The sequence below is a fragment of the Spermophilus citellus genome (assembly GCF_964194105.1).
Source record: "Spermophilus citellus genome assembly, chromosome: 2".
Classification (NCBI taxonomy): domain Eukaryota; kingdom Metazoa; phylum Chordata; class Mammalia; order Rodentia; family Sciuridae; genus Spermophilus; species Spermophilus citellus.
Window position 1 is genome coordinate 134,815,413 of NC_138183.1, and position 15,214 is coordinate 134,830,626.

Below are 15,214 nucleotides of genomic sequence, written 5' to 3' on the forward strand. Positions count from 1 at the left end.
TTCTAGAAACTTCCGATGGGTAAGTCTTTCTTACATTTCAATACTGTAGTTATCCAATGTCATAGTCACTAATCACATGTGTCTATACAAATGTGATTTTAAATTAAATATGATTTTAATTAAATTTGCATTAGCCACATCTTAAAAGTTCTAGCAGCTACCATATTGGACAGCACAGATATAGAACACTTCTGTCATCACAGAAAGTTTTATTAGGTAGTGATCTTCTGGACACTTGAGGAATTTGACTTTTATTTCTCTTTCTAGGAAGCGAGACATCATGCAGAATATTGTACAGATTTTGGAATCAGTACAGTTGAAATGGGAACTATTTCAGAGCTGGACAGACTTTTCAAGGCTCCATCTTTCTAATAAACTGGCCATTTTTGGAATTGGTTATAATACCCGTTGGAAAGAGGATATCCGTTACCATTATGCTGAGATCAGCTCCCAGGTGCCCCTTGGCAAGCGACTTCGGGAATATTTCAACTCTGAGAAGCCTGAGGGACGAATCATTATGACCCGAGTACAAAAAATGAACTGGAAAAATGTTTACTACAAATTTTTAGAGATTACTATTAGTGAAGCTAGGTGCCTAGAGCTGCACATGGAAATTGACTGGATACCCATTGCCCACTCCAAACCAACTGGTGGGAATGTTGTTCAATATTTATTGCCAGGAGGCATTCCTAAAAGCCCAGGCCTTTATGCCATTGGCTATGAAGAATGTATTGAGAGGCCCCTCTCACCCCACATGGAACGACGCTCCCTGGACCCAGGAAAAGAGGGCCGGGTTGACCTGGAAACTCTTTCAGCACAAGCCTCATTACAGGTGGAAATAGAACCCACTCGAATCACCTATTGCTACCTCGGAATTGCTGAGGTCAGGACTCTACAGCAATGCTTATTTTTACATTTCCAAGCAAATACCAAAACCTTCAGCAAAGATTGGGTTGGTATTAATGGGTTTTTGTCTCAGAACTGTATTGTGGATCCTGGAGTTTCCCCCAAATCCATCTATATCAAATTTGTAGAAGTAGAGAGGGATTTTCTTTCCGCTGGCTCTTTAGTTGAGTGCCTGGAAAAAGCCATTGGATATCCCTTAAAATTTAACAACTGAATGTCATCCTTCATAAGGATTTGGGCTCTTACCTCCCTCTTCTCTACTCACTCCATGTTATCTAGACTGCCCTCATCCAGATGCTGCCATCAGACTCTTCATGGGAACTCTTTCCACGATTGGGCCAGTACAACTTCTGAGGAAACAGTAGACATTGGGCAGATAAAAACAGACCCCACCAAAAATGCTCATTTTGAGCAAGCAAGATATATAGTGAACTTGCATGGTGGGTCAGTTGTTTCTTTTTAAAAAACAAAAAATTTTTAAATGGATTTTAGAGCCCTAATGTAAATAAATGTAGGTACATTCCATATTGGACAAAACTTATACTTTGAGTTTCATATGAAATTGAAAAATTGTATTTTTTTCACAATGTTTCATTTTTACACATCTCTATGTCTCTATATAAGTATTATTTACAACCCTGAATAAATAAGCAATAGATAATGGCAAGTTAAATCTTGAGTCACAGTAAATAAGACTGTTTTGCAATATCACCTTTAGCTACTATTGTATATAATTTAGAATTTCATTTTTTTCACCAGCCAAGTGTTTTGCTATTTCCAATCAATGTTGCCTGCAAAGATCTTTGTTTCTGTGATGTACCAACTTTATGGTTGTGTTGCCATTTAAACTTTTTTTATAAAAAAAAAAAAATTAAAGTAATACCTGGCCTCTTGGCGTGCTAATTGCGCTTTTTGTAGCAGATTGTGGCCGAACTGGCAGTGGGGACTGTGCTCTGGCTTAACTGCTAATAATGAACAGAACAAACAGAGCAGGATCCACTGACAGTGTTCATTCAGTGCCCACCCATTGACCAACTGTCATTATTTCTTGTCAGTACCAAAGGTCATTGGACATCGTATTTTGTATTTCTTTAAAAAAAAAAAATGACTAGGATATTCTATCTGCTGACCTGAGGAACATAAATTTGTAATCAGGAGAAAGCTTCCCAAGGGGTGCAAATGATAAATTGATGTCTCTTGCTGGGTCTACAAGAGGGGGAATTGAGGGCCCAGTAGAAATATCAAAAACAAAACAAAACCTTAAAAAGTGATCCATAGGAGAAGAAATTGTAAGGTATCAGTCTATTATGAAGGTGACTGCCATTTTTTTCAAGATTTCCAGTGGGTCAGTCACCACTCCACTTAGAGGTTAGTACTCTTAGCTAAGAGGAGTTTACTAGTAGAATAGTCAAGGATCACTTTGGTGTCATGATAGGAACTCATTGGATTGGTTATTTATTTTTGATTCCTCAACATTTCTCAGATGCTTTGCTTTAATGGGCTGCAGCTCCAGGTAAGAAATGTAATTATTCGTGTTTTTCTATACCAGTGAAGATAAAATTGCATTTTGTTAAAAATGTTCTTTTCCCATAATCTGAATAGTGATTTTCTCATTGTGATTCTGATTTCTTTGTGCTTATTTATTTTTCTAATGACTAGTGAGCTTATAATCAATGGGATGGCTTTGCTTTATGTTATTTGCATCTGGGCTTATTGAGTTGGCTGTTTTCTGATGCAAGCTGCTAAAAATAGGTGTAAATTCAGGGAGAGTATAAATATCCTGAGAATGTGTGAGTGTAGCACCTGTTCTCTCTGGGCAGAGTGTGTAGGCAGGAGCCTTAGGAAATTCTCATGAGTTTACTCTTTGGGACTTGGATTTATAGTCCATCTTATAGCAATAATCTCAAATATTCAGTGTTAAACTCTGTAGAAAAAAGCATTAGTATCAGAACCACCACATAGCATCCCCAAAACTTTGCCCCTGACCAAACCCAAAACTAACATTAATACTTCATGCATTTTTTTTTTTCCTGCATCCTACTTGCCACTGCTCTGAGGTACTCAGCCGGGCAGAGTGTTTTAGGGACATGTAGTGAAGATGTTTTAGACCTACTTAACGTTACTGAGAATTTAGCATTGCTAGACCACTGTCCAACATGGAGAAGATGGCAAAGATCAGATCCAGTATGAGTTATTACCAGTTGGCTTGAGATGGGTTAGGGTGGAGGTAGGGAGAAGAGGACAAAGCTAAACTTTGGGAAATGGAGGCTTGCCAAGAAAATAGCTTGCTGATACTGAGTATCCAGTGTCTTTGGCCAGAACAGCCTATAATAGAAGAAAGCAGGTTGTCAGATAACTGAGCATTGAAAAAAAAAAAAGCAGGGAGTGATGGTACATGGCTGTATAATCCCAGCAACTCAGGGGACTGAGGCAAGAGGACCACAACTTCAAGGCCGTCCTGGACAATTTAGCAAGACCCTGTCTCAAAAAAATAAGCTGTGGAGGTAGCTAAGCCATATTAACAGATTCAAGGAGGGTGGAGACACTATATTCAAATAGAAGACTCAGAATTCTTTGGAGATCTGAAATAAAGTGTGTTTGGAAGGAGCATATAAAGCTAGATTTAGCTTTTGCATATATGTATGCAAGCAGCTCTCTGATCATGCTCAGATGTGTGCCAACATTCTCATCTTACACCAGGTTAGAATGCAATGTCCACCCTGAAGTACATCTTGGCAAAAACTTGAAGTAAGTAATAGAATTGCTCTGCTACCTTCTACTACTTGATTCCCTCAGGGTCAAAAGAAAGAAGTGGTTGAAACAGGAAAATTCTTTGGGGTAAAAGTCCTGAAGAGACTGCTCCTGTGTCACAAGGATACATTCACTAATCCTTGGTTCCTGCTTTGTTTCCCACATAGCAAGTTATTTGAAATCTGAATTTTGAAGGAATAGCTAAGGAGTGAATATTGAGGCCATCCATACCTTAAGTAGCACTTGATAGCACACCTGTGTGACCGGATGCTTTGTCATTTCAGGGTTACAACTAAGACTTTGTATCGTCTTTCTTGGAAGGAGTTACTTATTTGGAGTGGTGTAATCCTGGTCTGGAAACAAAGGAGGAGAGTTTACAAGAGGTGCTTTGTGGGCTGGAGTTGTGGCTCAGTGGTAGAGTGCTTACCTCACACATGTGAGGCACTGGGTTCAATCCTCAGCACCACATAAAAATAAAAGTAAAGGTGTTGTGTCCATCAACAACTAAAAATAAATAAATAAATAAAAATTACAAGGTGCTTTGCAGTGTATATTAAAGCTGAGAAAAATCTGTTAAGTGTGATAGGATAGGAAAACCAAACCAAGGGCCCCTCCCCCATCTTTTTTCCGTTCCTGCGGTTTGTAGGTCCCTGTGAAGCTCTCAGTTAGCTATTTCTGTTGCCTTTGCAGCCATTGAGCTGCCAACTGTTAGATTCCAGAGATGGCATGAGTAGTTTAGTGTTTGCATAGGCGTTTCTCAAAGCCACCGCACAGCAGGTATTTGAAGAGGAGCCAGGCAGGTTACACAAGGAAGAAGCCCCAGAGAGGGTCTATAGGGCATTGTGTAGAAAAACACCTTGCACAGTGTGGGCACCAAGACTATACTCAATGTGTGGAGTAGAGAATTCAGTAGGCCTTTTAGTCCCAGAGTTGTCTGGGAATAAAAGATAAAAGGGGGCAGTGCCAGAAATTCGTGGTTACTTTCTGTCCTCTGTGACCCCTTTTGCTCAATGACTGAGCTCTTTTTTTTTTTTTGGCGGTTGGGCAGAGAAACAAAAACAGGTGCATACACTTATGTGAAGAAGCGGCCAGCAGAGGGCGCAGGGATGCCTTTTGGCTGAATGGTGGGGGGTAGGGTGGGGGCGGTTAAATTAAATTCACAATGAACAAGATCTAGTCCTGGGAATTAAAGGATCAAAGCAGGCCTGAGCCGTTCATTGCAGGGTTGGGAGGCAGCTGAGACAAGGGGGGATAAAGAAACGGAGAATTTTGTCCTACCTTCCTGCAGCCGCCCTCTGCTCCCCCCCCAGTCAGCCTAAGACCTATAAGCAGTTTATTCTAGGAGTGAAGAGCTGGGAATAACACTCATAGCTGCCTCAGTTTCCTGCCCATCTCTTGGTGATATCTTGCACCAGTCTTCTCTGCTCGGGGTGTAAGGCACAAGGCTGGAGGGTTTTAGGGGGTCTATGAGAACTCAGAGCCGCTCTCCCTGTCCACACAAAGACCGTCCTGCCTGCGTAGAGCCGCAAGTGCTGGCTTGTTGCGGTGCGGTCCAGGACCTCCACCCCCACAGCCCCAGGCTACTGGGAGTGTGCCAAGTGGGTGTGACACTGACCCTTCCTGCCTGCTGGGATGACTGTGCTTGCCCCTGACTCTGGGAAAGCGTTTGAATCCGGCAGCAGTATGGGTTCGGAGCGCTAACACCTTTCTGCCTCTTAAAACACTAAGTCCCAGAGCTTTGCGGGAAACGCGCTTCCCCCTTCCTCCTCCAGAAAGCCCGTCCTTTATTAGATACCCCCAAGCTCAAAACGGGTTATTCGACCTGGAGCCCCAGGGCTTTTACATTGTCAGGGCGTGGGTGGCATCTGGACTTCGGAGAGTCCCCCCAAGCTCCCTTTAGAGTCACCCTTCCAACCCTGCAACGGCAAAGGAGATGAGTTTGACCCAAAATAATAGTTCAGGACTCTCCTCTTTCCTTCTTGCTTCCCAGGACTGGCTGGCGGAGTACCATGGCTTAACCCTATTCCAACCTGAAGCTTGACTGGGTAGAGCCCGTGATCCCGCGGCTTGAGTACTAGAAGCGCCCCCCTGCGGTGGGTTACTATTGGGCCCCGACCGAGACCTCTCCGCCCTCTTAAATGCCCCGCCCCCTGTCGCAGTTGGTCCCCACCCCACCACCGGCTCACTAGCAGACTTGGGCTGACTGCCTTTGGTGTCAGTGGCCTATCTCCTGCGCACGCTCCGGCTTGTCGGCTTGTCGCACAGCTCGGCACCTGTCCGACGGTGTATCCTGGAACTGGCGCCCCTGACTTGGTCCAGGCCAGGGAGGGCCATGGTTTTCCTACCTGGCCCTCCTGCGACGCCCTTGCTGCGATTTTTGTTCCTAGGGCTAAGTACTCTCGGTGAGTTAAACTCGGGACCAAGAGGGGAGTTGGGATGTCATATAGGGTGAATCCGACCCGTGGGAGGACTTTGGGCACTGAGGAGGAACTGGATTTGACAGTACTCCCAACTTCAGACTCTTGCCCTTCTTCCATTGTCCCCCACCCCCATGCTAGAGCATCACTGGCTTGTGCTGATTTCTCCCCATAAGGCAGGGACAACTCCCAGTTTGGGGTGTGGTGTATGTGTTGGGGGGTGGAGGCAGCATCTCCAGGCATGATAAGGGCATCTCCAGATAAGGGCATCTCCAGACAAGACCAGGATATCTCTGGGATGAGTTATTGGAACCATTCCCCCTTCCACTTTCCTCTCTAACTCCAGCAGAGCTGGATGAGCTGAGGCGCTAGATGAGACACTGACTAAAGAGCTTAAGGACTTAACTCCCGTCCCCCCTCTGATCCCCACCCTCCATGTACACCCAGCTGACTGGAAAGATCGATAGGGGAATGCCCTGGCCCCCAGGCTTGACACACGTACTTAACATCAATTCTCCAGCCCAGTTCCTCCCTCTTGTCCCCTCTGGCTTCCTGCCCTGGAAATCAAGGGAGGTGCCCCAAAGGCATGTCCATGAGGTCATTTGGACACAGGAAATGGGGAAGGGTTCAAATGCTGGGAGAATTGTGACTCTCCTCCAGGTCTACCACCCTTATGTTTTCCCAGAGAGGAAGGTAACCTCTTAGAAAGTGCTGAGATTTAAAAGCTTCCAGCAGCAATAGCTTCAAGAGCTAAGTGGCTCAGTGCTACACCTGGAGAAAAGGACCCAGGAGGAACTGAGCTCATCATAAGTTGTTTCACTTTACTGCTTCTCAGAATTTTTTGCTGTCCCCCTCCAAGAATCACAAGGATGTTAACATCAGCTTTAATTAATTTTAGGAGGATGCCAGGGCAAGTAAGGCCTAAAAGGATGTAGAGTGAAAGTGCACCCCAATGATGGGGACCTCTTAGCTCCTTTCTGTCTCTGCTTCCCTTTTAGCCTGCTGTGTGAGCCAGTGGTATTGGGGCATAAAGTATCAGGATCCCTAGACAGATGGGTCTTAAGAGTAGCACCCTAGCTGTAAAGCCTGGTAAGCTTTCTGCCCTCTTGATATAGAGTGGCCAGAAACAGTTCCTGCCCTGAAACTTGTCTGGGTCCAGGATAGGTGCTAGTTTCCTTCGCCCCTGGTGCCCCAGAGACCTACTCCCCGTCCTGCATTTATAATTGCATTTTGCAAAAGGTAGAGCCGGGGTTAAAATACACAATGGACACAGCTTCTCAGCTCTGCCCTCCCAACTTCAACTTGAGTTCCTCTTTCCTTTCTGCATTCTATGTCAATTTCCCTAACCCCATTCCTACTGGGAAGGAGGTCTCCAAGCATGAGAGGAAAATTCATATTTACTGGCTGGGCGACCACCTGCAGCTCATCTATCCTAGTTTTGATCCTCAGTTTGTGATACTGAAGGCTTTGACACTCCTACCCTTTGCCCTGCGGGTTGCCCAGCTCTTGCTGTCCTCTTGAGGGTTAAATGGGCTCTAAACCATGGGGCTTGAGGCAGGCGCTACTCTGCTCCTCGGGCCCCCACTCAACATGGTCCTCTGGCTTCACAGGCTCCTCGGCTCAGCGTTGCTGCCCTTGGGGCGTGAGAAGCCCATGGGGGGAATTTCTCAGAGAATGAAGGAGACTAAAAATAGTAGCCCTGGGGAGCCGGCCCATTTCACTCTCTATAGGCGTTTGCCTGCTTTCTCACTCTGGTCTCACAGTGGGCCAGAGAGGTCCCTTTCTTGAGCTGTTTCAACGCCTTTCACTCGGACCCAATCACTCCCCACTTCCCCCTCAGCCGTACTCAGGACCAAAAGGGCAGCAGAAACGCAGGACAGAGGACGGAGGAGAAGCCAGTGGCACTCTCCTGCTCCTGGTTTCTGACCGAGGGTGTAGGACAGGAAGCATTTGTCTTGATCCTTCTGTGTCCGTTGTGTATTTTAACCACCGCTCTACCTTTTGCAAAATGCACTTATAAATGCGGACAGGGAGTAGGTCTCTGGAGCGCCTGGGGCGAAGGAACTTTGCACCCCTCCTAGACCCAGACAAGTCTCCGGGCAGGAACCATTTCTGGCCACTCGACGTGTGCTGCAGAAAGGCCCGGGAGGAGTGGGCACCTACGGGCCAGGTCCCCATGGGGCGTCGAGCTCCTTGAGGCCAGGGTTGTTTTCTCCTGCAAAGCCTCCGGTCCAACCCTCCCCCCTTCATTGTCTTCTGCCTTATCTCCGGGCACAAGTTTCCTGCCCAGCCTTCAGGGACCTGCCAGGAAATGGGAAGGGGGGTGCTAGGAAGGACAAGGAATTGAAAGGGGGTTCTGTAAAGACTTGCAGCAGGGAAGCTGTGGGGGTGGCGCGCATCCTGCCGGGATCCGCTCTCGGGCGCTTGGAGGCTTTCAGACCAGCTCTACAAGGGCGCAGAACTAGGCCTGTCTGCCGCCTCTGCCTGCGGATTGGCCGCCAGCTCACCTCGCGGAGGTGGCGTCTCCTACTCCGGTGCAGAGTGCTGTGGCTGGGAAAGAGCAGAGCCTAGGACCAGGAACCACCCGCGTCCTCAGGTTTAGCCAGGTACTAGTCCAAAATTATTTACCCCAGAAAGGACTCAGCATTAGGCTATTTCATTGCCTCTCTGAAGGACAAAAGAACAAGTGTCCCTATGCGCCATGGTGCAAGCCACATCCCTCTAAGTGAAACAGACACCCAGTCCACCCCCTGAACGCTGTGCACGTGTGGGGGAATCTCCGTGCTTGTCAAAATACTGTCCTTTCCCCTACCTGTAATTCCTAGAGACCTAATAGAACCTGCCCAGAGCACCTGGATCCCCAAAGGGAACTTGACAGGTTTCTAAGACCCAGTTCTCTTATTTTCTTAGGGAGGATTCCTTGGGATTGAGCTGGAGGCCCCGGAGCAGGGTAGTCACTGGGTCAGGTGTGGGTGCTGAACTCCTCTCAGGCCACCCGAAGTTCAGAAGGAATGGTAACCCGGTGGCCTCCCAAATCCCTCTGCCCATCGGGTTGAAGAGTGAGGAGACCTGGTGTTCCAGACTAGCGTCGTCACTTTCCCTATCTCTCGCCCAAGGAAATTTAGAGAGCAGCTGTTCAACGTGGGGTGTAAATAAAAAATAGACCTGCCTCAATCCTGCTATATTCTTGATCCTTCTTCTTGGTGCTCAGAATCTGTGCTTCTGGGTACTAATAAATACATAGGAATATGTTCCCATCCCTACAACAAACCCATGGACTATGAGGAGACGCAGGACACTGGGTTACAAGTCCCTGAGTACTCCTCAAGGCTTCCCCTTGAGGCATGGTGAAGTCTGTTCAGATTCGTATAGCCTCCCTACCCGCAGTGCCAGTGTGGGGTCGGGAGTCCAAGGTCTGAGCAGGGAGCTAATCCAGAGCCCTCACTCCTCCTCATTCTGTCTCCAGTGTCCCTCTCCAGAGCCCAGCTGGAGCTACACGTACCCACCGGCCTCACCAAGTTGCAGGTGGCAGAGGGATCGGAAGTGGTGCTCCCAGCTTGGTACACTATACAAGGCGAGGCGTTTGCCGTCCAACCATGGGAAGTGCCAGTTGTGATGTGGTTCTTGGAACAAGACGGGAAGGATTTAAACCAGGTGAGGGGGAGGGCATCCCAGCTAGTAGCAAGCTGTACCCAACTGTGGATGTAGGGAAGATCTGGGGAGGTGGAGAAGTGGCAGGGGAATGAAAGCTGAGGAAAGAGTTTTAGGGAAAAGCATGTGTCCTTAGTTTCAGTGTTTTTTCCCCCATCTTAAAGATGTCCCCAAAGACTTCCATTTCCCTCAATTTCCCCTAGAAATCTGGTACCCGAACACTGTAATAGCAGAGACATTTTACTTTGTTATGGTAGTGGTGGAGCAGGGGAGTGGAGATTGAGAAAAGGGGAAAGCTTATGGGAAGTAGCAAACATTTAAAAGTTGGCCATGTTTCTGTGTTCCCATTCTGTATATTTCGGAAACTGTGGAATACAGGCCACTTCTTTTCCCCAATAATTACCATCTATCCCACTCTCCTTTATACCTGGAGAGGCAAAAGGCAGTCTCCTCCCACATTCTCCCTTTTTTCCTCCTTCTTAATGCAAGACTTCCACTCAGAGGCAGGTTTACCCAAAAGCTAATGAAACAGTTTTCAAGGCCCCTACTTACAGGGAGAGCTTTCAAAGTCCTGGAAAAAATATGTTTAAAGAAATCATTTGATCTTGTTTTGTTTTGTTTTGCTAAAGATAATTTTAGCCTGGGGTTTGTGGCACATGCTTGTAATCCCAGCAGCTCTTGAGGATGAGGCAGTAGGACTGCAAGTTCCAAATCAGCTTCAGCAATTTATCGAGGCCTTCATTAACTTAGTGAGATCCTGTCTCAAAATAAAAAATTAAAATGGCTGGAGATGTGGCTCAGTGGTTAAGCCCCTCTGAGTTCAATCCTTGGCACTAAAAAACAAACAAACAAAATCTTTTTCTTAAAGATGCCTTCCTCCAACTGTGTAAGTTTCAGGCCCTACAAAACCTGGATCTACTCTGCAAATTCCCTATTACATTATCCACTCCCTTCTCTCATTCAGCCACCTTTCTAAAGCACTCCAAATGGGAGATAAAGACACAATGCAAGGGGGAATAAGGTCTGTTCTGGCGAAAGAACCTGGTGCAGTGAGAGGGTGGCTGGGGAGATGGTGGATAGGAGCTGGTACAGGTCAGAAGGATGAGTGTGGGGGAGCAGCATGTGAAGAAGGCCAGTTTGGGGGGAGGGGGACTGGCTGACCCATGGGCACATGCATCATGGAATAATAACCGGAAGTGAACTGCCCCTAGGTATTGGCCTACATCAATGGGGTCTTGTCAAGCAAACCTAGAGCATCCCTGGTCTACTCCATGCCCTCCCGGAATGTGTCCCTGCGGCTGGAGGGCCTCCAGGAGAAAGACTCTGGTTCCTACCGCTGTTCTGTGAATGTGCAAGACAGCCAAGGCAAAAGCAGGGGCCACAGCAGCAAAACCTTAGAGCTCAAAGTGCTAGGTGAGTGAGAAGCACACACTTCTAGATCCCTCCCCACCCACAGGGAGGTGAGGAGGTCTTTCTCCCAAGTGGCTGAGTATAAGGTTTGGGGGTGGGGCCAATGGAGTGACAGAAGGGTATGGGGGTGGGGAGGATCCATGGCTCCCTTGGGTGTGGGCTTTAACCTGTGTCTCCTTCCCCAGTTCCTCCAGCTCCTCCATCCTGCCGCCTCCTGGGTGTGCCCCATGTGGGGAACAACGTGACCCTGAGCTGCCAGTCCCCAAGGAGTAAGCCTGCAGCTGAATATCAGTGGGAGCGGCTGCCCCCATCTCCTCAGATTTTCTTTGCACCAGCTTTAGGTGAGGGAATTTCTTAACAACGGAGACTGTGACTGAGGAAGGGAAAAGATGAGAGGTGCCCTGGGGACTGGGGCAAAAAGGGGAGACAATACTGCATAGGACTGGGCAGAGGGAAGAGGAGAGGGGGAAGAAGAGAAGAGGAGGTGAGAAAGACAGCTGCAGATGGTGGGGAGTGGCTAGGTAGTGCACCATAATCCCAGCAGGAAGATCAAAATTTCAAAGGCAGCCTCAGCAATTTAGCAAAACCCTAAGCAAGTCAGGAGACTCTGTCTCTAAATAAAATACCAAAAAGGGTCAGTGGTTAAGTGCCCCTAGTTTCAATTCCCAGTACAAAAAAAAAAAAAAAAAAAAAAACCTCTACCAGATGCCAGTGCTTTCTTGTGCTATGTACTGTTATTAAGGAAGCTCTAGAGGTAAATTATCTGCCTTCAGGTTCTAGCTCTGATTTCTAACTTTGTGACTCTGTGCCTCTATTCCTTTACTTGTAAAACTGGATATTAGTAGCCCTAATTTGAACACATCAACTATAAAAAAAAATCTTTTTTTTTTAACATTAGGCTTTTATTTGTTTATTTTTATGTGGTGCTGAGGATCAAACCCAGGGCCTCGCACATGCTAGGTGAGCACTCTACCACTGAGCCACAACCCAAGCCCTGTAAAAAAATCTTTTACCAACAATTGCAACATTTTTTTATATGAAGTATTAGATGGTTTTAGAGAATTATTATTAATTGCTTAAATTATTATTAATTGCAATAGTATTGTGATTATGTGGGACAGTGTTCTTATTTTTTTGAAGGTGTATACTTAAGTATTTAAAATTTCTTAGAGAAAGAGAAATGAAATAAGTATGGTAAAATATTAGCAACTGTTAAATCTGGGTGGCAGATATATAGATTTTCATACCCTTCCCCCACACACACTTTTCTTTTTGGACTAGGGATCAAACCCAGGATCATTCTACCACTAAGTTATGTCCTCAGCTCTTATTATTATTATTATTATTATTTTAGATATAGATGGACACAATTTATTTACTGTATCACAGAGCTATAGCTCCAGTCTCACTTGACTATTTTCATGTAAAAAACTTTTTTTTTTGTACCAGAGATTGAACCCAGAGCCACATCCCCAGCCTACCACCCCATTTTTAAAAAATATTTTTTAAGTTGTAGATGGACACATTTATTTATTTATTTTTATGTAGTGCTGAGGATCAAACACACCTGCAAGGCCAGCGCCCTACCACTAAGGCACAACCCCAGCCCCTTTTTCAATATTTTATTTAGAGACAGGGTCTTTCTAAATTGCTGAGGGCCTCACTAAATTATTGAGGCTGGCTTTGAACTTGCAGTCCTCCTGCCTCAGCCCCTGGAGCCACTAGGATTACAGGCATTTGCCACTGCACTTGGTCCTTTTCTTTTTTAAAGTAATACTTACCTTGGACCTATGGTTGTGGCTCAGTGGTAGAGCACTTGCCTAGCTCTACCACTGTAGAGTGTGAGGCACTGGTTCAATCCTCAGCACCGCATAAAAATAAATAATTAAAACAAAGGTATTGTGCCTAACTACAACCAAAAAAAAAAAAAAAAAAAAAAAAAAAAAAAAAAAAAAAAAAACCTTAAAATAGTGCTTACCTCACAAATTTGTTGTGAAATTTTGGTAAGTTAGTACCTGTAAAAAACTTAAGAGTGTTTTTTTTTTGTATAGAATAAATAGTCAATAAATATTAATTATTAAAATAATTAGTCCATGTAATCCTTTCAACATCACCAGCTAGATCATATACCCCAATTTTACAGATGAAGAAATGGGGACATGGGGATTTAAAGTAACTTGCTTAAGGTCACATAGCCTATTCTGGATCTTAGGTATTCTAGTTCCTAGCCTTCTTTTTCTGTCATCACATTGCTTTTCAGAAATAAAAGTAAAAATGGTGTTTGGGGTTTTTCTATATATCACTTCCTTTCCGATAACAGTTGGGGGTACTGAGGAACAGAAATGGAGAGGGATATTGAACTAGCTGGTCTGTAACTGGGAGCTGTCACACTTTTCCCTTCCGTCAGGGAACAGATAAGAGTCCCAGAGAGTCAAAGAGGACATACTAGAGAAAGGGCAGGACTTTTTGTTTCTTTTTCACATGGGGAAAAAAAAAAGTCACTGAACTGATTGCAAAATTGTATCTACAGATGATATCCGTGGGTCTTTAAGCCTCACCAACCTTTCCACTTCCATGTCTGGAGTCTATATCTGCAAAGCCCACAATCTTTTGGGCAGTGCCACGTGCAATGTTACTCTGGAAGTGAGCACAGGTCAGTGAGGGGTAAGTGTGGTTAAGAAGAGTGGTCAGTGGTGGGAGTGGGTTTGCAAGTGGGAGAAAGCCTGTTAGCTGAGGCCTTTCATTGTAACAGGACAGGGAGTCAAAGTTTCCTACAAATGTTTGTGCAGTGCCTTCTCTTCTTAACAGGAAAAAAGAATGTATCTGGTGGCAGTGGGGTAGTAGAATTGAAGGGTAGGGGACAGATGAGTGTTCCTTTCTGACACCAAGGCTTTTCCAGGACCCAGGGCTGCTGTGGTTGCTGGAGCAGTTGTGGGCAGCCTGGTTGGACTGATGCTGCTTGCTGGGCTGGTCCTCTTGTACCAACGCAGGGGCAAGGCCCCAGAGGAGCTGGCCAATGATATCAAGTAAGTGTTCCTGATCTTTGCAGGGATGGAGGCTCTTCTAACTTCCCTCACAGAGTTTGAGTCTCATAGTATAGAAGAGTGGGCAGATCATCTTTCCTAGGGGCAGATTTTATGGGAGAAGGAAAAGGGTCGAAGTCTGCATTTGTGGAGATAAAAAACAAAACATATAGAAACTTTCTTTTCTTTTCCTTTCTGCTTCTGATGTATTTTTACTTCTTTGATGACTAGGGAGGATGCCACTGCTCCCCGGACTCTGCCCTGGCCCAAGAGCTCAGACACAATCTCTAAGAATGGGACTCTTTCGTCTGTTACCTCAGCACGAGCCCTCCGGTCATCCCATGCCTCTCCCAGGCCTGGTGCAATGACCCCTACACCTAGTCTCTCCAGCCAGGCCCTATCTTCACCAAGACTTCCCAGAACAAATGGGGCCCACCCTCAGCCAGTATCCATTATCCCTGGTGGGGTTTCTTCCTCTACCATGAATCATATGGGTGCTGTGCCCATAGTAGTGCCTGTGCAGAATCAGGCTGGGTCTCTGGTGTGATGGCACTCAAGGGTAAACAATCTGGTGTCTCTATTTCCTATAAGGTTTACCCTTAGCACTGACAGAGGCCTGAGTCTTGGGAAGGTAGCCACACTCCAGACCTCCAGTCCTCTGCTCCTACCTCTTTACTATAGCAAAACTGGGTCTCAGTAAGATCCAAATGTCCAGAAGATCAAAGGGGAAAAAAAAAAAAAAGAGGAAGTGAACCTAGGATGGGATTGAGGGGAAACTTCACCCCTCCCCCACTTCTTCCTATGAAGCAAGCTGAATGCTGCTGAGATTGGCTACCCTCCAAGGGCCCTGGAGGAGGAGACTGCCAGTCAAAGAGGCAGCAGCCTGATGATTTGTAACCCACCCCTATCTAACTGACATCCCTTGCTGCCACTCCAGCTCCCTGCATTAATACAAACTGTTGTGCTGTCTTGGTTGGATTTGTTGGGGCAGGGAATATGAAAGACATTTTAAAAACTAACTTGAAATGTGTGTTTTTGTTTTTATTTTGCAAATTT

At 45.9% G+C, this 15,214-nt stretch overlaps 2 protein-coding genes across 9 annotated transcripts in view; both read left to right on the forward strand.

Moving 5' to 3' along the window:
* The window catches only part of MSANTD2 (Myb/SANT DNA binding domain containing 2), a 35,842-nt gene extending 33,409 nt beyond the window's left edge, over positions 1-2,433 (forward strand). For 4 of the 7 annotated variants that reach the window (XM_081267389.1, XM_081267388.1, XM_081267386.1 and 1 more), the window contains one exon: positions 268-2,432. In XM_081267389.1, coding sequence (XP_081123515.1) covers positions 268-1,120 — 853 coding nt within the window. In that variant the 3' untranslated portion in view covers positions 1,121-2,432. Of the gene's footprint in view, positions 1-267 lie in introns of all 7 variants that reach the window. The other 3 variants (XM_081267384.1, XM_081267385.1, XM_081267390.1) reach the window with 3 other exon arrangements.
* A 3,396-nt stretch (positions 2,434-5,829) lies between these two features.
* Positions 5,830-15,177, forward strand: ESAM (endothelial cell adhesion molecule). Of its 2 annotated transcripts, none has more exons than XM_081281579.1 (7): positions 5,830-6,059; positions 9,541-9,728; positions 10,937-11,138; positions 11,321-11,476; positions 13,666-13,788; positions 14,035-14,161; positions 14,390-15,177. In XM_081281579.1, exons 1-7 carry the CDS (start codon positions 5,990-5,992, stop codon positions 14,703-14,705), a joined length of 1,182 nt encoding a protein of 393 aa, XP_081137705.1. In that variant the 5' UTR covers positions 5,830-5,989; the 3' UTR covers positions 14,706-15,177. The 2 variants fall into 2 exon arrangements, with proteins under 2 accessions (XP_081137705.1, XP_081137706.1); XM_081281580.1 differs by lacking the exon at positions 5,830-6,059 and adding an exon at positions 8,403-8,680.
* Positions 15,178-15,214: the final 37 nt, after the last annotated feature.